This window comes from Salmo salar, chromosome 09 (assembly GCF_965601325.2).
Source record: "Salmo salar chromosome 09, fSalSal1, whole genome shotgun sequence".
Taxonomy (NCBI): Eukaryota; Metazoa; Chordata; class Actinopteri; order Salmoniformes; family Salmonidae; genus Salmo; species Salmo salar.
The window spans coordinates 160,113,564-160,141,063 of NC_138299.1; the positions used below are offsets into that span (position 1 = coordinate 160,113,564).

The 27,500-nt window shown below is 42.8% G+C and overlaps 1 protein-coding gene across 1 annotated transcript in view; it reads left to right on the forward strand.

The window, feature by feature from the left end:
• Positions 1-27,500, forward strand: part of axl (AXL receptor tyrosine kinase) — a 96,722-nt gene that overhangs the window by 66,336 nt on the left and 2,886 nt on the right. Inside the window, exons 12-19 of the mRNA XM_082955558.1 lie at positions 5,228-5,323; positions 5,593-5,670; positions 6,636-6,728; positions 8,933-9,054; positions 12,902-13,011; positions 13,530-13,689; positions 22,203-22,339; positions 25,531-27,500. The exon at positions 25,531-27,500 is cut by the window's right edge and continues 2,886 nt beyond it. Coding sequence (XP_082811684.1) covers positions 5,228-5,323; positions 5,593-5,670; positions 6,636-6,728; positions 8,933-9,054; positions 12,902-13,011; positions 13,530-13,689; positions 22,203-22,339; positions 25,531-25,966 — 1,232 coding nt within the window. The 3' untranslated portion in view covers positions 25,967-27,500. The remainder of the gene's footprint in view (positions 1-5,227; positions 5,324-5,592; positions 5,671-6,635; positions 6,729-8,932; positions 9,055-12,901; positions 13,012-13,529; positions 13,690-22,202; positions 22,340-25,530) is intronic.

The window sequence follows — 27,500 nt, forward strand, 5'->3', positions numbered from 1 at the left end:
TTTTTATTTCTTTCATCACATTCCCAGTGGGTCAGACGTTTACATACACTCAATTAGTATTTGGTAGCATTGCCTTTAAATTGTTTAACTTGGGTCAAACGTTTCGGGAATACTTCCACAAGCTTCCCACAATAAATTGGGTGAATTTTGGCCCATTCCTCCTGACAGAGCTGGTGTAACTGAGTCAGGTTTGTAGGCCTCTTTGCTCTCACACACTTTTTCAGTTCTGCCCCCAAATGTTCTATAGGATTGAGGTCAGGGCTTTGTGATGGCCACTCCAATACCTTGACTTTGTTGTCCTTAACATTTACATTTTACATTTTAGTCATTTAGCAGACGCTCTTATCCAGAGCAGTAGTGAATGCATACATTTCATTTCATTTCATACATTTTTTATATTTTTTTGTACTGGCTCCCCGTTGGAATCGAACCCACAACCCTGACGTTGCACACACCATGCTGGCGTTGCAAACACCATGCTCTACCAAATGGCCACTAAGCCATTTTGCCACAACTTTGGAAGTATGCTTTGGGTCATTGTCCATTTGGAAGACCCATTTGCGACCAAGCTTGAACTTCCTGACTGATGTCTTGAGATGTTGCTTCAATATATCCACATAATATTCCTTCCTGTTGATGCCATCCATTTTGTGAAGTGCACCAGTCCCTCCTGCAGCAAAGCACCCCCACAAGATGATGCTGCCACCCCTGTGCTTCAAGGTTGGGATGGTGTTCTTCGGCTTGCAAGCCTCCCCCTTTTTCCTCCACACATAACAATGGTCATTATGGCAAAACAGTTTTATTTTTGTTTCATCAGACCAGAGGACATTTCTCCAAAAGTACGATCTTTGTCCCCATGTGCAGTTGCAAACCGTAGTCTGGCTTTTTTATGGCGGTTTTGGAGCAGTGTCTTCTTCCTTGCTGAGCGGCCTTTCAGGTTACGTCGATATAGGACTCGTTTTACTGTGGATATAGATACTTTTGTACCTGTTTCCTCCAGCATCTTCACAAGATCTTTTGCTGTTGTTCTGGGTTTGATTTGCACTTTTCGCACCAAAGTACGTTCATCTCTAGGAGACAGAACACGTCTCCTTCCTGAGCGGTATGATGGTTGCGTGGTCCCATGGTGTTTATACTTGCATACTATTATTTGTACAGATGAACGTGGTATCTTCAGGCATTTGGAAATTGCTCCCAAGGATGAACCAGACTTGTGGAGGTCTACCATTTTTTTTATGAGGTCTTGGCTGATTTATTTTGATTTTCCCATGATGTCAAGCAAAAGAGGCAATGAGTTTGAAGGTAGGCCTTGAAATACATCCACATGTACACCTCCAGTTGACTCAAATTATGTCAATTAGCTTATCAGAAGCTTCTAAAGCCATGGCATCATTTTCTGGAATTTTCCAAGCTGTTTAAAGGCACAGTCAACTTAGTGTATATAAACTTCTGACCCACTGGAATTGTGATACAGTGAATTATAAGTGAAATAATCTGTCTGTAAACAATTGTTGGAAAAATTACTTGTGTCATGCACAAAGTAGATGTCTTAACCGAATTGCCAAAGCTATAGTTTGTTAACAAGAAATATGTGGAGTGGTTGAAAAACGAGTTTTAATGACTCCAACCTAAGTGTATGTAAACTTCCCACTTCAACTGTAGTTGTTCAAATTGAGTGTTCCACAGGTCACTATTTTGGATTGCCAATTCTTTTCGTATGGTTTGTTTAGGTAGTTAATATTTTCCCAGAAGCTGTTTGAACCAACGGATTCCTGAATTTCATTAAGTTGGTGTCTGGTGTGTTGTTCGTTCTTTGTTCTGAGCGTCTGCTTGGATTATTTTAACCTAACCCTAACCCTAACCCAATATTGAAGGGGCATATCCTGCTTGTCTGGTTCTCTATGACTCTCCCCCTCTCCCTTTTTCTCAATTCAATTCAATTGGTATATCAAATCTTATGTTCCTTTTGATGGCATAGAAGGCTCTTATTGCCTTGTCTCTAAGATCATTCACAGATTTGTGGAAGTTACCTGTGGTGCTGATGTTTAGTGTGCTCTAGGGCAACGGTGTCTAGATGGAATTTGAATGTGTTGTCCTGGCAACTGTTCTTTTGTCCTCGCCAATTCGTTGATATATATATATTGAAGAGGGTGGGGCTTAAGCTGCATCCCTGTCTCACCCCACGGCCCTGTGGAAAGAAATGTGTGTGTATTTTGCCAATTTTAACGACACACTTCTTGTTTTTGTACATGGATTTTATAATGTTGTATTTTTTCCCCCAAACACCCCTTTCCATCAATTTATATAGCAGACCCTCATGTCAAATTGAGTCAAAAGCTTTTTTGAAGTCAACAAAGGTTGAGAAGACTTTGAGTTTGTTTTGTTTTGTTTGTTTGTCAATTAGGGTGTGCAGGGTGAATACGTGGTCTGTCGTACGGTAATTTGGTAAAAAAAAGACAATATGTTATTGGGGTCAAATTTGTCTCCACTTTTGTGGATTGGGGTGATCAGTCCTTGGTTCCAAATATTGGGGAAGAAGCCAGAGCTGAGGGTGATGTTAAAGAGTTTAAGTATAGCCAATTGGTAATTTGTGGTCTGTATATTTTAGCATTTCATTGAGGATACCATCAACCCCACAGGCCTTTTCGGGTTGGAGGGTTTGTATTTTGTCCTGTAGATCATTCAAGGTAATTGGAGAATCCAGTGGGTTCTGGTCGTCTTTAATAGCTAAGATTTGTATTTGATCATGTGTATGTTTTTGCTGTTTGTTCTTTGTTATAGAGCCCAAAAAATTAAAGAAGTGGTTTATCCAGACATCTATGGATTCTTCAGTTACATTGAGCTGATTTCTGATGTGCTGTTCCTTCTTTTTTCGTAGTGTATTTTCAAATAAAATAAAATACACTGGTATTTGTCACATGCGCCGAATGCAACAGGTGTAGAACTTACAGTATAATGCTTACTTCCAAGCCCTTAACTAACAATGCAGTTTTAAGAAAAACAAGTGTCAAGTAAAAAAATAGATTAGTAAAAAATGTCAATAAAAATAACAAATAGTTAAAGAGGAGCAGTAAAATAACAGTACAGGCTATATACAGGGTATTACGGTACAGAGTCAGTGTGGAGGCTATATACAGGGTGTTACGGTACAGAGTCAATGTGGAGGCTATATACAGGGGGTACCAGTACAGAGTCAATGTGGAGGCTATATACAGGGTGTTACGGTACAGAGTCAATGTGGAGGCTATATACAGGTGGTACCGGTACAGAGTCAATGTGGAGGCTATATACAGGGGGTACCAGTACAGAGTCAATGTGGAGGCTATATACAGGGTGTTACGGTACAGAGTCAATGTGGAGGCTATATACAGGGTGTTACGGTACAGAGTCAATGTGGAGGCTATATACAGGGGGTACCGGTTCAGAGTCAATGTGGAGGCTATATACAGGGGGTATCGGTTCAGAGTCAATGTGGAGGCTATATACAGGGGGTACCAGTACAGAGTCAATGTGGAGGCTATATACAGGGGGTACCAGTACAGAGTCAATGTGGAGGCTATATACAGGGTGTTACGGTACAGAGTCAATGTGGAGGCTATATACAGGGGGTACCAGTACAGAGTCAATGTGGAGGCTATATACAGGGGGTACCAGTACAGAGTCAATGTGGAGGCTATATACAGGGTGTTACGGTACAGAGTCAATGTGGAGGCTATATACAGGTGGTACCGGTACAGAGTCAATGTGGAGGCTATATACAGGGGGTACCAGTACAGAGTCAATGTGGAGGCTATATACAGGGTGTTACGGTACAGAGTCAATGTGGAGGCTATATACAGGGTGTTACGGTACAGAGTCAATGTGGAGGCTATATACAGGGGGTACCGGTTCAGAGTCAATGTGGAGGCTATATACAGGGGGTATCGGTTCAGAGTCAATGTGGAGGCTATATAGAGGGTGTTACGGTACAGAGTCAATGTGCGGGGGCACCGGTTAGTCAAGGTAATTTAAGTAATATGTACATGTAGGTAGAGTTAAAGAGACTATGCATAGATAATAACCAGAGAGTAGCAGCAGCGTAAAAGAGGAGGTGGGGGGGCAATGCAAATAGTCTGGGTATGTGTTGTTGTTAATGTGTTGTTGTTTATGTGTTGTTGTTTATGTGTTGTGTTTTATGTGTTGTTGTTAATGTGTTGTTGTTTATGTGTTGTTGTTTATGTGTTGTTGTTTATGTGTTGTTGTTTATGTGTTGTTGTTATGTGTTGTTGTTTATGTGTTGTTGTTTATGTGTTGTTGTTTATGTGTTGTTGTTGTTAATGTGTTGTTGTTAATGTGTTGTTGTTAATGTGTATTTGTTTATGTGTTGTTGTTTATGTGTTGTGGTTTATGTGTTGTGGTTTATGTGTTGTGTTTTATGTGTTGTTGTTAATGTGTTGTGTGTTAATGTGTTGTTGTTAATGTGTTGTTGTTTATGTGTTGTTGTTTATGTGTTGTGTTTTATGTGTTGTTGTTAATGTGTTGTTGTTTATGTGTTGTTGTTTGTGTTGTTGTTTTTAATGTGTTGTTGTTGTTAATGTGTTGTTGTTGTTAATGTGTTGTTGTTGTTTATGTGTTGTTGTTTATGTGTTGTTGTTTATGTGTTGTTGTTTGTGTTGTTGTTTATGTGTTGTTGTTAATGTGTTGTTGTTAATGTGTTGTTGTTTATGTGTTGTTGTTTATGTGTTGTTGTTTATGTGTTGTTGTTTATGTGTTGTTGTTTATGTGTTGTTGTTTATGTGTTGTTGTTTATGTGTTGTTGTTTATGTGGTGTTGTTTATGTGTTGCTGTTTATGTGTTGTTGTTTATGTGGTGTTAATGTGTTGCTGTTAATGTGTTGCTGTTAATGTGTTGCTGTTAATGTGTTGTTGTTAATGTGTTGTTGTTTATGTGGTTGTTGTTAATGTGTTGTTGTTTATGTGTTGTTGTTTATGTGGTTGTTTATGTGTTGTTGTTTATGTGTTGTTGTTTATGTGTTGTTGTTTATGTGTTGTTGTTTATGTGTTGTTGTTTATGTGTTGTTGTTAATGTGTTGTTGTTGTTAATGTGTTGTTGTTAATGTGTTGTTGTTTATGTGTTGTTGTTTATGTGTTGTTAATGTGTTGTTGTTTATGTGTTGTTGTTTATGTGTTGTTGTTTATGTGTTGTTGTTTATGTGTTGTTGTTAATGTGTTCTTGTTTTCCTCCTCAGTGAACACCCTGGGCATCAGTGATGAGCTGAAACATAAGCTGCAGGATGTGATGGTGGACAGACATAAACTAACCCTGGGAAAGACTCTGGGAGAGGGTGAGTGTGTATGTGTTTCTAGATCCTGTCGTTGTGCTACAACGGGGATGAATGTGTGTCCATCTAATAACCTTGTTACTAGCAAAACCGTTCAGACAACTAAGTGATACAGAGGCGCACACTGACCTTGTCCTGGGTTCAATGCCTGGAGGGAGATACAAACCGAAATAATAAGGAGTACATTGACATGAGAAATGTCAAAGAGTGTAAAATCTGCTGTCGAACAATGGCCCTTTGTAAATGGCTGCTTGTCTACTATGTGTCTATAGGAGAGTTTGGCTCTGTGATGGAGGGAGCATTAACGCATGAGGACTCTGTTCTCAAAGTGGCTGTGAAGACCATGAAGAGTAAGTTAACTATGGCACAACTACAGTGTAAGCAGTACATACACTAGTCACACTTGCCTGTTTCTGTGACACCCTACTTTTGACACCCTACTTTTGTTAAACTACTTTTGTCCGTAAAGTGCACTACTTTTGTCCGTAAAGTGCACTACTTTTGTCCGTAAAGTGCACTACTTTTGTCCGTAAAGTGCACTACTTTTGACAGTAAAGTGCACTACATTTGACCGTAAAGTGCACTACTTTTGACCGTAAAGTGCACTACTTTTGACCGTAAAGTGAACTACTTTTGACAGTAAAGTGCACTACATTTGACCGTAAAGTGCACTACATTTGACCGTAAAGTGCACTACTTTTGACAGTGAAGTGCACTACTTTTGACCGTAAAGTGCACTACTTTTGACAGTGAAGTGCACTACTTTTGACCGTAAAGTACACTACTTTTGACAGTAAAGTGCTCTACTTTTGACCATAAAGTGCACTACATTTGACAGTGAAGTGCACTACATTTGACCGTAAAGTGCACTACTTTTGACTGTAAAGTACACTACTTTTGACAGTAAAGTGCTCTACTTTTGACCATAAAGTGCACTACATTTGACAGTGAAGTGCACTACATTTGACCGTAAAGTGCACTACTTTTGACTGTAAAGTACACTACTTTTGACAGTAAAATGCTCTACTTTTGACCATAAAGTACACTACTTTTGACAGTGAAGTGCACTACTTTTTACCATAAAGTGCACTACTTTTTACCATAAAGTGCACTACATTTGACCATAAAGTGCACTACATTTGACCGTAAAGTGCACTACTTTTGACCGTAAAGTGCACTACTTTTTACCATAAAGTGCACTACTTTTGCCCTGAGCCCAAGTGCACTACATAGGAGATAGGGTGGGATATGAAATGAGTCCCTGTTCTCACCCGTCTCTCGTCCCCGTCTCTCGTCCCCGTCTCTCGCCCTCTAGTTGCTATCTGTACCCGCACTGAGATGGAAGACTTCCTGAGAGAAGCTGCTTGTATGAAGGAGTTTGACCATCAGAACGTCATGAGACTGCTAGGTGAGACTAAACTGCTGTGCTTGAGTGCATGTACAGTGCATACGGATAGTATTCACAGCCCTTCCCCTTTTCCACATTTTGTTACGTTACAGCCTTATTGTAAAATGGATTCAATTAATGTGTTTCCTCATCAATCTACACATAATGACAAAGCAAAAACAGGTTTTAGAAATTTTTGCAAATGTGTGTATATATATAACAAACTGAAATACCTTATTTATATAAGTATTCAGATCCTTTGCTATGAGAATCAAAATTTAGCTCAGCTGCATCCTGTTTCCATTGATCATCCTTGAGATGTTTCTACAACTTGATTGGAGTCCACCTGTGGTAAATTGAATTGACTGGACATGATTTGGAAAGGTACACACCTGTCTATATAAGGTCCCACAGTTGACAGTGAATGTCAGAGCAACAAAGCCATGAGGTCGAAGGAATTGTCCGTAGAGCTCCGAGACAGGATTTTTTCGAGGCACAGATGTGAGGAATGGTACCCCAAAATTTCTGCAGCATCGAAAGTCCCCAAGAACACAGTGGCCTCCATCGTTCATACATGGAAGAAGTTTGGAACCACCAAGACATTTCCTAGAGCTGGCCGCCCGGCCAAACAGATCAATCGGGGGAGAAGAGCCTTGGTCATGGAGGTGACCAAGAACCCGATGGTCACTCTGACAGAGCTCCAGAGTTCCTCCGCGGAGATGAGTGTCACGACTGTGTGTAGAAACGGACCAAGGCGCAGCGTGAGTATCGTTCCACATCTTATTTATTATGTGAAACTTTGCAAAACAAAAATAAACTAATAAACAAAACCACAAACCGTGACGACAGAGGTGCAACAGGCACTAACTCAAAAATAATCTCCCACAAACACAGGTGGGGAAAAACAACTACTTAAATATGATCCCCAATTAGAGACAACGATGGCCAGCTGCCTCTAATTGGGAATCATACAAAAACCCCAACATAGAAAAAAGAAACTAGATAAACCCCCAAGTCACGCCCTGACCTACTCTACCATAGAAAATAAGAGCTCTCTATGGTCAAAACGTGACAATGGGAGAACTTTCCAGGACAACTGCAGCACTCCACCAATCAGGCCTTTATGGTAGAGTGGCCAGAACGAAGCCACTCCTCAGTAAAAGGCACATGGCAGCCCGCTTGGAGTTTGCCAAAAGGCACCTAAATACTCTCAGACCATGAGAAACAAGATTCTCTGGTCTGATGAAACCAAGATGGAACTCTTTGGCCTGAATGCCAAGCGTCACATCTGGAGGAAACCTGGCACCATCTCTATGGTGAAGCATGGTGGTGGCAGCATCATGCTGTGGGGATGTTTTTCAGCGGCAGGGACTGGGAGACTAGTCAGGATCGAGGTAAAGATGAACGGAGCGAAGTACATAGAGATCTTTGATGAAAACCTGCTCCAGAGCACTCAGGACCTCAGACTGGGGTGAAGGTTCACCTTCCAACAGGACAAAGACCCTAAGCACACAGCCAAGACAACACAGGAGTGGCTTCGGGACAAGTCTCTGAATGTCCTTGAGCGGCCCAGCCAGAGCTCGGACTTGAACCTGATCGAACATCTCTGGAGAGACTTGAAAATAGCTGTGCAGTGACACTCCCCATCCAACCTGACAGAGCTTGAGAGGATCTGCAGAGAAGAATGGGAGAAACTCCCCAAATACAGATGTTCCAAGCTTGTAGCGTCATACCCAAGAAGACTCCAGGCTGTAATCGCTGCCAAAGGTGCTTCAACAAAGTACTGAGTAAAGGGTCTGAATACTTATCTAAATGTGATATGAGTTTTTCTTTTTTTTTTACATTTGCAAAAATGTCTAAAAAACGTTTTTTGCTTTGTCATTATGGGGTATTGTGATGTCGTTATGGGGTATTGTGATGTCATTATGGGTTATTGTGATGTCGTTATGGGGTATTGTGATGTCATTATGGGTTATTGTGATGTCGTTATGGGGTATTGTGTGCAGACTGATGAGGGGAAAAAATGATTTAATCCATTTTAGAATAAGGCTGTAACGTAACACATTGTGGAAAAAAGTCAAGGGGTCTGAATACTTTCCGAATGCACAATGTGTGTGGGTGTGTGTGTGTGTGTCTGTGTGTGTATATATGTGTGTGTGTGTATGTGTATGTGTATGGCCCCTGGAGAGAGTGTGACTGTCCCTCTGTTCGTCTATGTGTCCCAGGTGTGTGTCTACAGACAGTAGAGAGTGAAGGTTACCCCTCCCCTGTGGTCATCCTGCCCTTTATGAAACACGGAGACCTACACAGCTACCTGCTCTACTCACGCCTTGGAGACTGCCCCGTGGTGAACACACACACACACACACACACACACACACACACACACACACACACACACACACACACACACACACACACACATATACACACACACACACACACATATACACACACACACACACACACACACACACACACACACACACACACATTTCCACACACACACACACACACACACACACACACACACACACACACACACACACACACACACAGGGGAGGAGAACTATCTCTTCCTGAACAACTTCACTATCAGCCCTCCTTCAGGGAGAAACACTACACTATGACTCTACAGACTAGTGTTGATAAACACTGGGCCGTATCCAAACAAGAATTCCTAGAAAATGTTAAAATGTTGCAGGATTTAGGAAATGCTCCAAAAAACACTCTAGTGTAGAATTTGAGGTCCCAGCCTCCGTCTGGGAACTGAGGTGGATTACAGCCCTTGCCTTAAATTATCTAAGAAAAGTGAGGACAGAGGAAACACCCATTTAATTAGGTCTATAATCAATATCCTAACAGTTAAATGTACCTGGCTTTATAAATATATAACCAGATAAATAAGACAGATCCTGCCGTTGCCTGTTGGAGTGTTTAATCGCCTGCTGATTCTGTGAGCACTGAGCCTCACTCAGCCTCAACATGTCAGATAAACAATTTCACAAATTTGTCCGTTTTTAATCTTTACTGTAACAAAGGCTTGACATGTTTTGCCTCTCGTTAGAACCTGCCTCTCTGGTATTACTTAACATTTAATTGAGTGTTGTTTACACAGTTCCAAATTGTTAGAAACATAAAAATATTTATAATAATAATAATAATAATAATATATATATATAATAACCCTCATTTTTCTTGATCTCCTTCTTATTGTTATTATGATCATTATTATAATAACAAGTCATGTCATTATCACTAGTAGGTTTAGTATAGCAGATTATACCACTCTGTCTGCTATGGGGGGAACAGATTATACCACTCTGTCTGCTATGGGGGGAAACAGATTATACCACTCTGTCTGCTATGGGGGGAAACAGATTATACCACTCTGTCTGCTATGGGGGGGAACAGATTATACCACTCTGTCTGCTATGGGGGGGAACAGATTATACCACTCTGTCTGCTATGGGGGGGACAGATTATACCACTCTGTCTGCTATGGGGGGAACAGACTAGACCACTCTGCTATGGGGGGAACAGATTATACCACTCTGTCTGCTATGGGGGGAACAGATTATACCACTCTGTCTGCTATGGGGGGGAACAGATTATACCACTCTGTCTGCTATGGGGGGGAACAGATTATACCACTCTGTCTGCTATGGGGGGGAACAGATTATACCACTCTGTCTGCTATGGGGGAACAGATTATACCACTCTGTCTGCTATGGGGGGAACAGATTATACCACTCTGTCTGCTATGGGGGGGAACAGATTATACCACTCTGTCTGCTATGGGGGGGAACAGATTATACCACTCTGTCTGCTATGGGGGGGAACAGATTATACCACTCTGTCTGCTATGGGGGGAACAGATTATACCACTCTGTCTGCTATGGGGGGGAACAGATTATACCACTCTGTCTGCTATGGGGGGGAACAGATTATACCACTCTGTCTGCTATGGGGGGGAACAGATTATACCACTCTGTCTGCTATGGGGGGGAACAGATTATACCACTCTGTCTGCTATGGGGGGGAACAGATTATACCACTCTGTCTGCTATGGGGGGAACAGATTATACCACTCTGTCTGCTATGGGGGGAACAGACTAGACCACTCTGTCTGCTATGGGGGGGAACAGATTATACCACTCTGTCTGCTATGGGGGGGAACAGATTATACCACTCTGTCTGCTATGGGGGGGAACAGATTATACCACTCTGTCTGCTATGGGGGGGAACAGATTATACCACTCTGTCTGCTATGGGGGGGAACAGACTAGACCACTCTGTCTGCTATGGGGGGGAACAGATTATACCACTCTGTCTGCTATGGGGGGGAACAGATTATACCACTCTGTCTGCTATGGGGGGAACAGATTATACCACTCTGTCTGCTATGGGGGGGAACAGATTATACCACTCTGTCTGCTATGGGGGGAACAGATTATACCACTCTGTCTGCTATGGGGGGAACAGATTATACCACTCTGTCTGCTATGGGGGGGAACAGATTATACCACTCTGTCTGCTATGGGGGGGAGCAGATTATACCACTCTGTCTGCTATGGGGGGGAACAGACTAGACCACTCTGTCTGCTATGGGGGGGGGACAGACTAGACCACTCTGTCTGCTATGGGGGGGAACAGATTATACCACTCTGTCTGCTATGGGGGGAACAGACTAGACCACTCTGTCTGCTATGGGGGGGAACAGATTATACCACTCTGTCTGCTATGGGGGGAACAGACTAGACCACTCTGTCTGCTATGGGGGGGAACAGACTAGACCACTCTGTCTGCTATGGGGGGAACAGACTAGACCACTCTGTCTGTAATGGGGGGAACAGTCTAGACCACTAGTATAAATACAATCTCTATGTCATTTGGTTTAGCCCTTGGAAACATAAGTCTCTGTCAGACAGAGGAGTATGTCGCCCTCTAGTGTCCTGAAAACAAACACGCAGGTCTACCCTTTATATGGGGGATGGCTTTGGGTACAGCAGAACCGCCCCTCCCTATCTTCAGGCTATGCTCCAACCCTACACCCCAACCTGAGCACTCTGTTCTGACACCTCTGATCTCAAGGGCCGTACCACACCTTCATAAATAAATAATAATTTCCCTAGTCTTTTCCTACTAGCACTGACTTGGCTGATAACTTCTTTATGGAGGCAAAACATGACTTACTATTACTGTGATATGTGGCTGTCTCACCTATTTATCTTAAAGATGAATGCACTAACTGTAAGTCTCTGTGGATAAGACTGTCTGCTAAATGACTAACATTTAGATGTAAGTCTCTGTGGATAAGACTGTCTGCTAAATGACTAACATTTAGATGTAAGTCTCTGTGGATAAGACTGTCTGCTAAATGACTAACATTTAGATGTAAGTCTCTGTGGATAAGACTGTCTGTTAAATGACTAACATTTAGATGTAAGTCTCTGTGGATAAGACTGTCTGCTAAATGACTAACATTTAGATGTAAGTCTCTGTGGATAAGACTGTCTGCTAAATGACTAACATTTAGATGTACGTCTCTGTGGATAAGACTGTCTGCTAAATGACTAACATTTAGATGTAAGTCTCTGTGGATAAGACTGTCTGCTAAATGACTAACATTTAGATGTAAGTCTCTGTGGATAAGACTGTCTGTTAAATGACTAACATTTAGATGTAAGTCTCTGTGGATAAGACTGTCTGTTAAATGACTAACATTTAGATGTAAGTCTCTGTGGATAAGACTGTCTGCTAAATGACTAACATTTAGATGTAAGTCTCTGTGGATAAGACTGTCTGCTAAATGACTAACATGTCAGTGTAGACGTCAGTTCTTTCTGTACAACCTTCAGATAGAAATATAAATATGCTGTGTAGAACAGCCATGCATCTCTGACGTTAAGGGATCCTGGCAGGTCTAGTCTAGGTCTATTTCTACCTGTAGCACTACTGAACCCTGGCAGTAAAACATTTGAATAATCCTCGTCTCTCTGCGTTGTCCTCCAGTACTAATAATCTATCTCTCTCTGTCTCTCTGTCTCTTTGTCTCTCTGTCGATCTCTCTCTCTCTCTCTATGTCTCTTTCTCTCTCAGTATCTGCTGTTAATTACCCTCCTGAACCCTGACAGTGGTACGCTGTAATAACACCTGTAATAACACCTGTCTCCCTCTCTATCATCCTGCAGTACCTGCCGTCTCAGATGCTGGTGAAGTTCATGGTGGATATCGCAAAGGGGATGGAGTATCTCAGCAGAAACAACTTCATCCACAGAGACCTGGCTGCAAGGAACTGCATGTAAAAAAAAAAACAGCACTGTTGCTACCTATCAGTGTCGCTATCTCTAGACAAGGTTTCTCTGTTTCTATCTCTCTTTCACTATCACTAGTGGTATCTCCTTTCCTCTGTTTCACTATCGCTAGTGGTATCTCCTTTCCTCTGTTTCACTATCACTAGTGGTATCTCCTTTCCTCTGTTTCACTATCACTAGTGGTATCTCATTTCCTCTGTTTCACTATCACTAGTGGTATCTCCTTTCCTCTGTTTCACTATCGCTAGTGGTATCTCATTTCCTCTGTTTCACTATCAATAGTGGTATCTCCTTTCCTCTGTTTCACTAGCAATAGTGGCATCTCCTTTTGAAAAATATTGTTGCCTTAACTCTGTCTCTCTGCATGTTTCAGGCTGAACCCATCTCTCTCTCTCTCTCTCTCTCTCTCTCTCTCTCTCTCTCTCTCTCTCTCTCTCTCTCTCTCTCTCTCTCTCTCTCTGTGTGTTCCAGGCTGAACCCATCTCTCTCTCTGTTTGTATTCCAGGCTGAATGAGAACATGAATGTGTGTGTTGCTGACTTCGGTCTTTCTAAGAAGATATATAACGGAGACTACTACCGCCAGGGTCGCATCTCTAAGATGCCGGTCAAATGGATCGCCATCGAGAGCCTGGCGGACCGCGTCTACACCACCAAGAGTGATGTGGTGAGTGGTGTAGTGGTGTGTATGTAGTGGTGTGTATGTGGTGGTGTGTATGTAGTGGTGTGTATGTAGTGGTGTGTATATAGTGGTGTGGATAATGTATATAGTGGTGTGTGTATATAGTGGTGTGTGTATAGTGGTGTGTATATAGTGGTGTGTGTGTAGTGGTGTGTGTGTGTAGTGGTGTGTATATAGTGGTGTGTATATAGTGGTGTGTATAATGTATATAGTGGTGTGTATATAGTGGTGTGTATAATGTATATAGTGGTGTGTATATAGTGGTGTGTGTGTGTAGTGGTGTGTCTTTAGTGGTGTGTATTTAGTGGTGTGTATATAGTGGTGTGTATATCATGTATGTAGTGGTGTGTATGTAGTAGAGGTCGACGGATTAATCGGAATGGCCGATTAATTAGGGCCGATTTCAAGCTTTCATAACAATCGGAAATCGGTATTTTTGGACGCCGATTTGGCCGATTGAAAAAAATAAAAATGTAGACCTTTATTTAACTAGGCAAGTCAGTTAAGAACAAATTCTTATTTTCAATGACAGCCTAGGAACAGTGGGTTAACTGCCTTGTTCAGGGGCAGAACGACAGATTTTTACCTTGTCAGCTCGGGGATTCAATCTTGCAACCTTACGGTTAACTAGTCCAACGCTCTAACCACCTGCTTTACATTGCACTCCACGAGGTTACGCGAATGCAATAAGAAGCCAAGGTAAGTTGCTAGCTAGCATTAAACTTATCTTATAAAAAACAATCAATCAATCATAATCACTAGTTAACCTGTTAGGGCTAGGGGGCAGTATTGACACGGCCGGATAAAAAACGTACCCGATTTAATCTGGTTACTACTCCTGCCCAGTAACGAGAATATGCATATAATTATTGGCTTTGGATAGAAAACACCCCAAAGTTTCTAAAACTGTTTGAATGGTGTCTGTGAGTATAACAGAACTCATATGGCAGGCAAAAACCTGAGAAGATTCTGAACAGGAAGTGGCCTGTCTGACAAGTTGTTGTTCATCTTGGCTCTTTTTATTAAAGACTGATGATCTTTGCTGTAACGTGACACTTCCTACGGCTCCCATAGGCTCTCAGAGTCCGGGAAAAAGCTGAATGATATCGAGGCATCCTCTGGCTGAAACACATTATCGCGTTTGGCAAGTGGCCGATCAGAGGACAATGGGCTTAGGCGCGTGCACGAGTCGACCCCGTGCTTTATTTTCTTTCCTCTTTTTACCTAAACGCAGATTCCCGGTCGGAATATTATCGCTTTTTTTACGAGAAAAATGGCATAAAAATTGATTTTAAACAGCGGTTGACATGCTTCGAAGTACGGTAATGGAATATTTAGACATTTTTTGTCACGAAATGCGCCATGCTCGTCACCCTTATTTACCCTTTCGGATAGTGTCTTGAACGCACGAACAAAACGCCGCTATTTGGATATAACAATGGATTATTTGGGACCAAACCAACATTTGTTATTGAAGTAGAAGTCCTGGGAGTGCATTCTGACGAAGAACACCAAAGGTAATAACATTTTTCTTATAGTAAATCTGACTTTGGTGAGTGCTAAACTTGCTGGGTGTCTAAATAGCTAGCCCTGTGATGCCGGGCTATCTACTGAGAATATTGCAAAATGTGCTTTCACCGAAAAGCTATTTTAAAATCGGACATATCGAGTGCATAGAGGAGTTCTGTATCTATAATTCTTAAAATAATTGTTATGTTTTTTGTGAACGTTTATCGTGAGTAATTTAGTAAATTCACCGGCAGTGTTCGGTGGGAATGCTAGTCACATGCTAGTCACATGCTAATGTAAAAAGCTGGTTTTTGATATAAATATGAACTTGATTGAACAAAACATGCATGTATTGTATAACATAATGTCCTAGGGTTGTCATCTGATGAAGATCATCAAAGGTTAGTGCTGCATTTAGCTGTGGTTTGGGTTTATGTGACATTATATGCTAGCTTGAAAAATGGGTGTCTGATTATTTCTGGCTGGGTACTCTGCTGACATAATCTAATGTTTTGCTTTCGTTGTAAAGCCTTTTTGAAATCGGACAGTGTGGTTAGATTAACGAGAGTCTTGTCTTTAAAATGGTGTAAAATAGTCATATGTTTGAAAAATTGAAGTTTTTGCATTTTTGAGGTATTTGAATATGGCGCCACGGGATTACACTGGCTGTTGAGTAGGTGGGACGCAAGCGTCCCACCTAGCCCATAGAGGTTAACTACACATGGTTGATGATATTACTAGTTTATCTAGCCTGTCCTGCGTTGCATATAATCGCTTAGGTACATGTTGCTCCAACCATAAACATCAACGCCTTTCTTAAAATCAGTACACAAGTATATATTTTTAAACCTGCATATTTAGTTAATATTGCCTGCTAACATGAATTTATTTTAACTAGGGAAAATGTGTCACTTCTCTTGCAAACAGAGTCAGGGTATATGCAGCAGTTTGGGCCGCCTGGCTCGTTGCGAACTGTGAAGACTATTTCTTCCTAACAAACACAGCCAACTTCGCCAAACGGGGGATGATTAAAACAGAAGCGCATTTGCAAAAAAGCACAATTGTTGCACGACTGTACCGAACCATAAACATCAACGCCTTTCTTAAAATCAATACACAGAAGTATATATTTTTAAACCTGCATATTTAGCTAAAAGAAATCCAGGTTAGCAGGCAATATTAACCAGGTGAAATCGTGTCATTTTGCGTTCATTGTACCCAGTCAGTGTATATGCAACAGTTTGGGCTGCCTGGCTCGTTGCGAACTAATTTGCCAGAATTTTACGTAATTATGACATAACACTGAAGGTTGTGCAATGTTACAGGAATATTTAGACTTATGGATGCCACCCGTTAGATAAAATACGGAACGGTTCCGTATTTCACTGACAGGAAAAACGTTTTGTTTTTGAGATGATAGTTTCCGGATTCGACCATATTAATGACCTAAGGCTCGTGTTTCTGTGTGTTTATTATATTATAATTAAGTCTATGATTTGATAGAGCAGTCTGACTGAGCGATGGTAGGCAGCAGCAGGCTCGTAAACATTCATTCAAAATAGCACTTTCGTGTCACGTCCTGGCCAATATAAGGGTTAATTGTCATTTTAGTTTGGTCAGGACGTGGCAGAGGGTATTTGTTTTATGTGGATCAGGGTGGTGTATTAGTTAGGGGGGCGTTTGATTTATTATTTCCGGGTTTTGAGTTATGGTCTATGTTGATGTATTTCTATGTGTAGTCTGGTTGATCTGTTTCTATGTTGAGTTAATTGGGGTGGACTTCCAATTGAAGGCAGCTGTGTGGTGTTGCCTTTGATTGGAAGTCCTATATTAGTTGGGTGTGTTTGTCTGTGTATTGGTGGGAGATTGTTCCGTGTGTGTAAGCATAACAGGACTGTCAGTGTATCGTGCGGTCGTTTTTGTTATTTTGTATGTTCGTTTTGGAATGTATTAAAAGTTCAAAATGAACCATCTCAACTCTGCTGCATATTGGTCCTCATTTTCCGATGATGATTTCGCCATATCGTCCTCCGGTGAAGAAATCCCTGACATTTCGTGCGTTTTGCCAGCAGCCCTTCGCAATGCATTGCGCTGTTTATGACTTCAAGTCTATCAACTCCCAAGATGAGGCTGGTGTAACCGATGTGAAATGGCTAGCTAGTTAGCGGGTGCGCGCTAATAGCGTTTCAAACGTCACTCGCTCTGAGACTTGGAGTAGTTGTTCCCGTTGCTCTACATGGGTAACGCTGCTTTCAGGGTGGCTGTTGTCGATGTGTTCCTGGTTCAAGCCCAGGTAGGAGCGAGGAGAGGGACGGAAGCTATACTGTTACACTGGCAATACTAAAGTCCCTGTAAGAACATCCAATAGTCAAAGGTATATGAAATACAAATCGCATAGAGAGAAATAGTCCTACAATTCCTATAATAACTACAACCTAAAACATCTTAACTGGGAATATTGAAGACTCATGTTAAAAGGAACCACCAGCTTTCATATGTTCTCATGTTCTGAGCAAGGCACTTAAACAGTAGCTTTTTTGCATGGCACATATTGCACTTTTACTTTCTTCTCCAGCACTTTGTTTTTGCATTATTTAAACCAAATTGAACATGTTTCATTATTTATTTGAGGCTAAATAGATTTTATTGATGTATTATAGTAAGTTAAAAGAAGTGTTCATTCAGTACTGTTGTAATTGTCTTTATTACAAATAAATAAATAAAAAAATTGGCCGATTAATCGGCATCGGCTTTTTTGGTTCTCCAATAATCGGTATCAGTATCGGCGCTGAAAAATCATAATCGGTCGACCTCTAGTATTTAGTGGTGTGTATTTAGTGGTGTGTATTTAGTGGTGTGTATATAGTGGTGTGTATATAGTGGTGTGTATATAGTGGTGTGTATATCATGTATTTAGTGGTGTGTATGTAGTGGTGTGTATGTAGTGGTGTGTATGTAGTGGTGTGTATGTAGTGGTGTGTATTTAGTGGTGTGTATATAGTGGTGTGTATAATGTATGTAGTAGTGTGTATATAGTGGTGTGTATATAGTGGTGTGTATATAGTGGTGTGTATTTAGTGGTGTGTATATAGTGGTGTGTATAATGTATGTAGTAGTGTGTATATAGTGGTGTGTATATAGTGGTGTGTGTGTAGTGGTGAGTATATAGTGGTGTTTTTATAGTGGTGTGTTTATAGTGGTGTGTATAATGTATATAGTGGTGTGTATAATGTATATAGTGGTGTGTATAATGTATATAGTGTTGTGTTTATTGTGGTGTGTTTATAGTGGTGTGTGTGTGTAGTGGTGTGTATATAGTGGTGTGTATAATGCATGTAGTGGTGTGTATATAGTGGTGTGTTTATAGTGGTGTGTGTGTAGTGGTGTGTTTATAGTGGTGTGTGTGTGTGTAGTGGTGTGTTTATAGTGGTGTGTGTGTGTAGTGGTGTGTATATAGTGGTGTGTATAATGCATGTAGTGGTGTGTATATAGTGGTGTGTTTATAGTGGTGTGTGTGTAGTGATGTGTATGTAGTGGTGTGTTTATATTGGTGTGTATATAGTGGTGTGTTTATAGTGGTGTATTTATAGTGATGTGTATGTAGTGGTGTGTTTATAGTGGTGTGTATAATGTATTTTGTTGTGTGTATGTAGTGGTGTGTATATAGTGGTGTGTATAATGTATTTTGTGGTGTGTATTTTGTGGTATGTATGTAGTGGTGTGTTTATAGTGGTGTGTATAATGTATTTTGTGGTGTGTATATAGTGGTGTGTATATAGTGGTGTGTATAATGTATTTTGTGGTGTGTATTTTGTGGTGTGTATGTAGTGGTGTGGATGTAGTGGTGTGTATATAGTGGTGTGTATAATGTATATTGTGGTGTGTATAATGTATATTGTGGTGTCTATATAGTGGTGTGTATATAGTGGTGTGTATAATGTATTTTGTTGTGTGTATATAGTGGTGTGTATATAGTGGTGTGTGTATATAGTGGTGTGTGTAATGTATTTTGTGGTGTGTATGTAGTGGTGTGGATGTAGTGGTGTGTTTATAGTGGTATGTATATTGTGGTGTGTATAATGCATTTTGTGGTGTGTATATAGTGGTGTGTATATAGTGGTGTGTATAATGTATTTTGTTGTGTGTATATAGTGGTGTGTGTATATAGTGGTGTGTGTAATGTATTTTGTGGTGTGTATGTAGTGGTGTGGATGTAGTGGTGTGGATGTAGTGGTGTGTATAATGTATATTGTGGTGTGTATAATGCATTTTGTGGTGTGTATATAGTGGTGTGTATATAGTGGTGTGTATAATGTATTTTGTGGTGTGTATGTAGTGGTGTGTATTTTGTGGTGTGGATATAGTGGTGTGTATATAGTGGGGTGGATGTAGTGGTGTGTTTATAGTGGTGTGTATAATGTATATTGTGGTGTGTATAATGTATTTTGTGGTGTGTATATAGTGGTGTGTATGTAGTGGTGTGTATAATGTATTTTGTGGTGTGTATGTAGTGGTGTGTATATAGTGGTGTGTATAATGTATTTTGGGGTGTGTATGTAGTGGTGTGTATAATGTATGTAGTGGTGTGGATTTTGTGGTGTGGATTTTGTGGTGTGGATTTTGTGGTGTGTATATAGTGGTGTGTATATAGTGGTGTGTATTTAGTGGTGTGTATAATGTATGTAGTGGTGTGTATGTAGTGGTGTGTTTATAGTGGTGAGTCTAATGTATGTAGTGGTGTGTATATAGGTATATATGTGGTGGTGTGTATATAGTGGTGTGTATGTAGTGGTGTGTATGTAGGAGTTTGTGTATAGTGGTGTGTGTAGTGGTGTGTATATTGTGGTGTGTATATAGTGGTGTGAGTTTAGTGGTGTGTATGTAGTGGTGTGTATATAAAGGTGTGTGTGTAGGGGTGTGTACATAGTGGTGTGTACATAGTGGTGTGTATATAGGGGTGTGTATGTAGTGGTGTGTATGTAGTGGTGTGTATATTGTGGTGTATGTAGTGGTGTGTATATAGAGGTGTGTGTGTGTGTAGGGGTGTGTATGTAGTGGTGTGTACATAGTGGTGTGTGTGTAGTGGTGTGTGTATATAGGGGTGTGTATATAGGGGTGTGCTCGTAATGGTGTGCACATAGTGGTGTGTGTATAGTGGGGTGGATGTAGTGGTGTGTTTATAGTGGTGTGTATAATGTATATTGTGGTGTGTATAATATATTTTGTGGTGTGTATATAGTGGTGTGTATGTAGTAGTGTGTATAATGTATTTTGTGGTGTGTATGTAGTGGTGTGTATATAGTGGTGTGTATAAAAAATAAAAAATAAAAATAAAAAAATGTATAATGTATTTTGGGGTGTGTATTTTGTGGTTTGTATGTAGTGGTGTGTATGTAGTGGTGTGTATTTTGTGGTGTGGATGTAGTGGTGTGGATGTAGTGGTGTGTATGTAGTGGTGTGTATATAGTGGTGTGTATATAGTGGTGTGTATTTAGTGGTGTGTATTTAGTGGTGTGTATATAGTGGTGTGTATATAGTGGTGTGTATTTAGTGGTGTGTATATAGTGGTGTGTATATAGTGGTGTGTATATAGTGGTGTGTATAATGTATGTAGTTGTGTGTATGTAGTGGTGTGTTTATAGTGGTGAGTCTAATGTATGTAGTGGTGTGTATATAGGTATATATGTGGTGGTGTGTATATAGTGGTGTGTATGTAGTGGTGTGTATGTAGTGGTGTGTATGTAGGAGTTTGTGTATAGTGGTGTGTGTGTAGTGGTGTGTATATAGTGGTGTGTATTTAGTGGTGTATGTAGTGGTGTGTATATAAAGGTGTGTGTGTGTAGGGGTGTGTACATAGTGGTGTGTATATAGGGGTGTGTATATAAGGGTGTGCTCGTAATGGTGTGCACATAGTGGTGTGCATGTGTGTGCGTACAAATGTATATTTTCTCAGCACCAGTTATTTCCCCTCCTATAAAGCCTAACTTCTTTGGTGTGTTGTCTATGAGAGGAATTTGGCTTAGGCGAACATGTCAGTGTGGTTGCAAACGTTTTAATGCTTTGATTTGGTCACAGGCACAGTTGCTGTTTTCCTAATGTGGAATTGTGTTTGTGTAATGTATGAGACTGAGGCTAAACAAAGCACTCCCTTCTCTCCTCTCTCTGACTCTCTCTCCCTCGCTGACTCTCTCTCCCTCCCTTCTCTCTCTCCCTCCCTCCTCACTCTGACCCTCTCTCCCTCCCTCCTCTCTCTGACTCTCTCTCCCTCCCTCCTCACTCTGACTCTCTCTCCCTCCCTCCTCACTCTGACTCTCTCCCTCCCTCCTCTCTCTGACACTCTCCCTCCCTCCTCTCTCTGACTCTCTCCCTCCCTCCTCACTCTGACTCTCTCTCCCTCCCCCCTCACTCTGACTCTCTCTCCCTCCCTCCTCACTCTGACTCTCTCCCTCCCTCCTCTCTCTGACACTCTCCCTCCCTCCTCTCTCTTACCCTCTCTCCTCTCTCTCTCTCTCCTTCCCTCCTCTCTCTTACCCTCTCTCCTCTCTCTCTCTCTCCTTCCCTCCTCTCTCTGACCCTTTCTCACTCTCTCCTCTCTCTCCTCTCTCTGACCATCTCTCACTCCCTCCTCTCTCTCCCTACCTCCCTTCCTCTCTCTCTCTCTCCATCCCTCCCTCCCTCCCTCCCTCCCTCCTCTCTCCCTACCTTCCTTCCTCCCTCCCTCCCTCCCTCCCTCCCTCCCTCCCTCCCTCCCTCCCTCCCTCCCTTCCTCTCTCTCTCCATCCATCCCTCCCTCCCTCCTCTCTCTCCCTACCTCCCTTCCTCTCTCTCTCCATCCATCCCTCCCTCCCTCCTCTCTCTCTCTCTCCCTACCTCCCTTCCTCTCTCTCTCCATCCATCCCTCCCTCCCTCCCTCCTCTCTCTCCCAACCTCCCTTCCTCTCTCTCTCCATCCCTCTCTCCCTCCCTCCCCCCTCTCTCCATCTCTCTCAGTGGTCATTTGGTGTGACCATGTGGGAGATAGCATCGCGTGGCCAGACTCCGTACCCAGGTGTGGAGAACAGTGAGATATATGACTACCTGAGACAAGGAAACCGTCTCAAACAACCTCCAGACTGTCTGGACAGCATGTGAGTGGCTCAACACTAGTTTTTCTGTCAACTTACAACAGTCCTGGGTCAATCTACAGTAAATAAAAACAGTCCTGGGTCAATATACAGTAAATAAAAACAGTCCTGGGTCAATCTACAGTAAATAAAAACAGTCCTGGGTCAATATACAGTAAATAAAAACAGTCCTGGGTCAATCTACAGTAAATAAAAACAGACCTGGGTCAATATACAGTAAATAAAAACAGACCTGGGTCAATATACAGTAAATAAAAACAGACCTGGGTCAATCTACAGTAAATAAAAACAGACCTGGGTCAATATACAGTAAATAAAAACAGACCTGGGTCAATATACAGTAAATAAAAACAGTCCTGGGTCAATATACAGTAAATAAAAACAGTCCTGGGTCAATATACAGTAAATAAAAACAGACCTGGGTCAATATACACTATATGGAAACAGACCTGGGTCAATATACACTAAATAAAAACAGACCTGGGTCAATCTACAGTAAATAAAAACAGACCTGGGTCAATATACAGTGTATAACATACTGATTCCATGTAGTTTGCCTGGTATACTCTTAGAAAAAAGGGTTACAAAAGGGTTCTACCTGGAACCAAATAGGGTTCTCCTATGGCGACAGCCGAGGAACCCTTTTAGGTTCTAGATCAGTGTTTCCAAACCCTGGTCCTTCAGTACCCCAACAATAACCCTGGTCCTTCAGTACCCCCAACAGTAACCCTGGTCCTTCAGTACCCCCAACAATAACCCTGGTCCTTCAGTACCCCCAACAATAACCCTGGTCCTTCAGTACCCCCAACAATAACCCTGGTCCTTCAGTACCCCAACAATAACCCTGGTTCTTCAGTACCCCCAACAATAACCCTGGTCCTTCAGTACCCCAACAATAACCCTGGTTCTTCAGTACCCCCAACAATAACCCTGGTCCTTCAGTACCCCAACAAAACCCTGGTCTTCAGTACCCCCAACAATAACCCTGGTCCTTCAGTACCCCAACAATAACCCTGGTTCTTCAGTACCCCCAACAATAACCCTGGTCCTTCAGTACCCCAACAATAACCCTGGTCCTTCAGTACCCCCAACAGTAACCCTGGTCCTTCAGTACCCCAACAATAACCCTGGTCTTTCAGTACCCCAACAGTAACCCTGGTCCTTCAGTACCCCAACAGTAACCCTGGTCCTTCAGTACCCCCAACAATAACCCTGGTCCTTCAGTACCCCAACAGTAACCCTGGTCCTTCAGTACCCCAACAATAACCCTGGTCCTTCAGTACCCCCAACAATAACCCTGGTCCTTCAGTACCCCAACAGTAACCCTGGTCCTTCAGTACCCCCAACAATAACCCTGGTCCTTCAGTACCCCCAACAATAACCCTGGTCCTTCAGTACCCCCAACAATAACCCTGGTCCTTCAGTACCCCAACAATAACCCTGGTCCTTCAGTACCCCCAACAATAACCCTGGTCCTTCAGTACCCCCAACAATAACCCTGGTTCTTCAGTACCCCCAACAATAACCCTGGTTCTTCAGTACCCCCAACAATAACCCTGGTTCTTCAGTACCCCCAACAGATAACCCTGGTCCTTCAGTACCCCCAACAATAACCCTGGTCCTTCAGTACCCCCAACAATAACCCTGGTCCTTCAGTACCCCAACAGTAACCCTGGTCCTTCAGTACCCCAACAATAACCCTGGTTCTTCAGTACCCCAACAATAACCCTGGTCCTTCAGTACCCCAACAGTAACCCTGGTCCTTCAGTACCCCAACAATAACCCTGGTTCTTCAGTACCCCCAACAGATAACCCTGGTCCTTCAGTACCCCCAACAATAACCCTGGTCCTTCAGTACCCCAACAATAACCCTGGTCCTTCAGTACCCCAACAACAACCCTGGTTCTTCAGTACCCCCAACAATAACCCTGGTTCTTCAGTACCCCCAACAATAACCCTGGTCCTTCAGTACCCCCAACAGTAACCCTGGTCCTTCAGTACCCCCAACAATAACCCTGGTTCTCTCAGTACCCCCAACAAGTAACCCTGGTCCTTCAGTACCCCCAACAATAACCCTGGTTCTTCAGTACCCCCAACAATAACCCTGGTCCTTCAGTACCCCCAACAATAACCCTGGTCCTTCAGTCCCACATACCCTGTCTTCAGTACCCCAACAATAACCCTGGTCCTTCAGTACCCCAACAATAACCCTGGTCCTTCAGTACCCCAACAATAACCCTGGTCCTTCAGTACCCCCAACAATAACCCTGGTCCTTCAGTACCCCCAACAATAACCCTGGTTCTTCAGTACCCCCAACAATAACCCTGGTCCTTCAGTACCCCCAACAATAACCCTGGTTCTTCAGTACCCCCAACAATAACCCTGGTTCTTCAGTACCCCCAACAATAACCCTGGTCCTTCAGTACCCCCAACAATAACCCTGGTTCTTCAGTACCCCCAACAATAACCCTGGTCCTTCAGTACCCCCAACAATAACCCTGGTCCTTCAGTACCCCAACAACAACCCTGGTTCTTCAGTACCCCCAACCCTAACCCTGGTCCTTCAGTACCCCAACAATAACCCTGGTCCTTCAGTACCCCCAACAATAACCCTGGTCCTTCAGTACCCCCAACAATAACCCTGGTCCTGCAGTACCCCAACAATAACCCTGGTCCTTCAGTACCCCAACAATAACCCTGGTCCTTCAGTACCCCAACAATAACCCTGGTCCTTCAGTACCCCCAACAGTAACCCTGGTCTTTCAGTACCCCCAACAATAACCCTGGTTCTTCAGTACCCCCTGAAGGACCAGGGTTATTGTTGGGGGTACTGAAGGACCAGGGTTGGGAACCACCTTTTTTTCAAACTGAATAATGTCCCAATTGCGAAACTCCAGCTAAATCAAGTATTACAAATTGAGTTATGTGCTTTCAGCTGAAGTAACCAAACCTCTCCTATCTACTCTCTAACCTCCTTCTCTCCTCTCCTTCTCTCCTTCTCTCCTTTCCTTCTCTCCTCTCGCTTCTCTTCCTCTCTCCTCTCCTTCTCTCCTTTCCTTCTCTCCTCTCGCTTCTCTTCCTCTCTCCTATCCTTCTCTCCTCTTATCTCCTCTCCTCTATTCTCCTCCTCTCTCATCTCTCCTCCGCCTCTTTTCTCTCCTCTCCTTCTCTCCTCTTTCCTCCTCTCCTTCAGTTATTCCCTGATGTTCTCCTGCTGGTTCTTGAGTCCTAAGGACCGTCCTCTGTTTGAGACTCTACGCGGGGAGCTTCAGAAGGCTCTCGAGAACCTGCCGGATTCCCAGGACCCAGATGAGATCCTTTACGTCAACATGGAGGAGTCGATGGAGCTGGGGGCCGTTGGGGGACGCGACCCGGCCGGGGTCCTGAAGGGCTTGGACTCTGTGGCCACGGTGGAGGTGCACCACACCCACCCTAGCCGTTATGTCCTCTGTCCCCAACACGACACCAACCGCCTGCTCTCTGACTCCCTGGAGAGTATCAACCTAGTGTCCTCCTCCTCCGCCACGCTGCCCCTGGGGACGACCCTACAACCCTCCGGCTGCTCCACCCCGACAAGCACGGCAGAGGTACAGGAGGACAGGGGAGGGCCCAGGAGGGTTCCCTGGTAGTGATGAAGGGCTCTACGCTCACCACTGTCACAGAGTCAATACAGACTGGTCAATACCATCAGAACTATACAATCCATCGTGTTGGTATTCACTGTCACAGTCTTGACAGACAGACTGGACAATACCATTTAATCCCCCAATCAAATCATTTAGCAAGCCTTTTTTTTTTTTTTTTTGCACAAACATACTCCTACACATTCCTATACACACCCATACACACTTCTTTAGGCATTCCACGTTGTGATTGAAATAGTGGGATTGTCAAAATGTATATAGCTACATCCTCACATCTTCTCCTTCTTAATTAAGCACACTTCATATCATAATGAGTCTACAGGCTATTGGCCCTGAAACCCCTCAGACAGACCAGACAGTAAAAACCAGTTCCCCTCAGACAGACCAGACAGTAAAAACCAGTTCCCATCAGACAGTAAAGACCAGTTCCCCTCAGACAGACCAGACAGTAAAGACCAGTTCCCCTCAGACAGACCAGACAGTAAAGACCAGTTCCCCTCAGACAGTAAAGACCAGTTCCCCTCAGACAGACCAGACAGTAAAAACCAGTTCCCCTCAGACAGACCAGACAGTAAAAACCAGTTCCCCTCAGACAGACCAGACAGTAAAAACCAGTTCCCCTCAGACAGACCAGACAGTAAAGACCAGTTCCCATCAGACCACACAAACTGCATGCAGGACAATCATCAGTGCCAGCTAAGACCCTGCCATATAGTGATCTACACAGTACCAGCTAAAACCCTGCCATATAGTGATCTACACAGTACCAGCTAAGACCCTGCCATATAGTGATCTACACAGTACCAGCTAAGACCCTGCCATATAGTGATCTACACAGTACCAGCTAAGACCCTGCCATATAGTGATCTACACAGTACCAGCTAAGACCCTGCCATATAGTGATCTACACAGTACCAGCTAAGACCCTGCCATATAGTGATCTACACAGTACCAGCTAAGACCTTGCCATATAGTGATCTACACAGTACCAGCTAAGACCCTGCCATATAGTGATCTACACAGTACCAGCTAAGACCCTGCCATATAGTGATCTACACAGTACCAGCTAAGACCTTGCCATATAGTGATCTACACAGTACCAGCTAAGACCCTGCCATATAGTGATCTACCCAGTACCAGTATACATAATGAATGGCCCTGTAGGTGGGATAGAGGCTATTACAATGAATGGACCAATAAGATATAGGGGGCAACATTATGTGTGTGTGTGTGTGTGTGTGTGTGTGTGTGTGTGTGTGTGTGTGTGTGTGTGTGTGTGTGTGTGTGTGTGTGTGTGTGTGTGTGTGTGTGTGTGTGTGTGTGTGTGTGTGTGTGTGTGTGTGTGTGTGTGTGTGTGTGTGTGTGTGTGTGTTCGTAAATTCAGTCTGGAGTGCTTGAGTGTGCTCTGGGAGTTTGTCAATTCAGAGCGTTTTACTTTCGGAGCGTTCAGAGCGTCCACTGGACGCTCTGTGCGATCTGAGCGTTCTGACCCTAACAACAGCAGTCAAACACCCAAGCT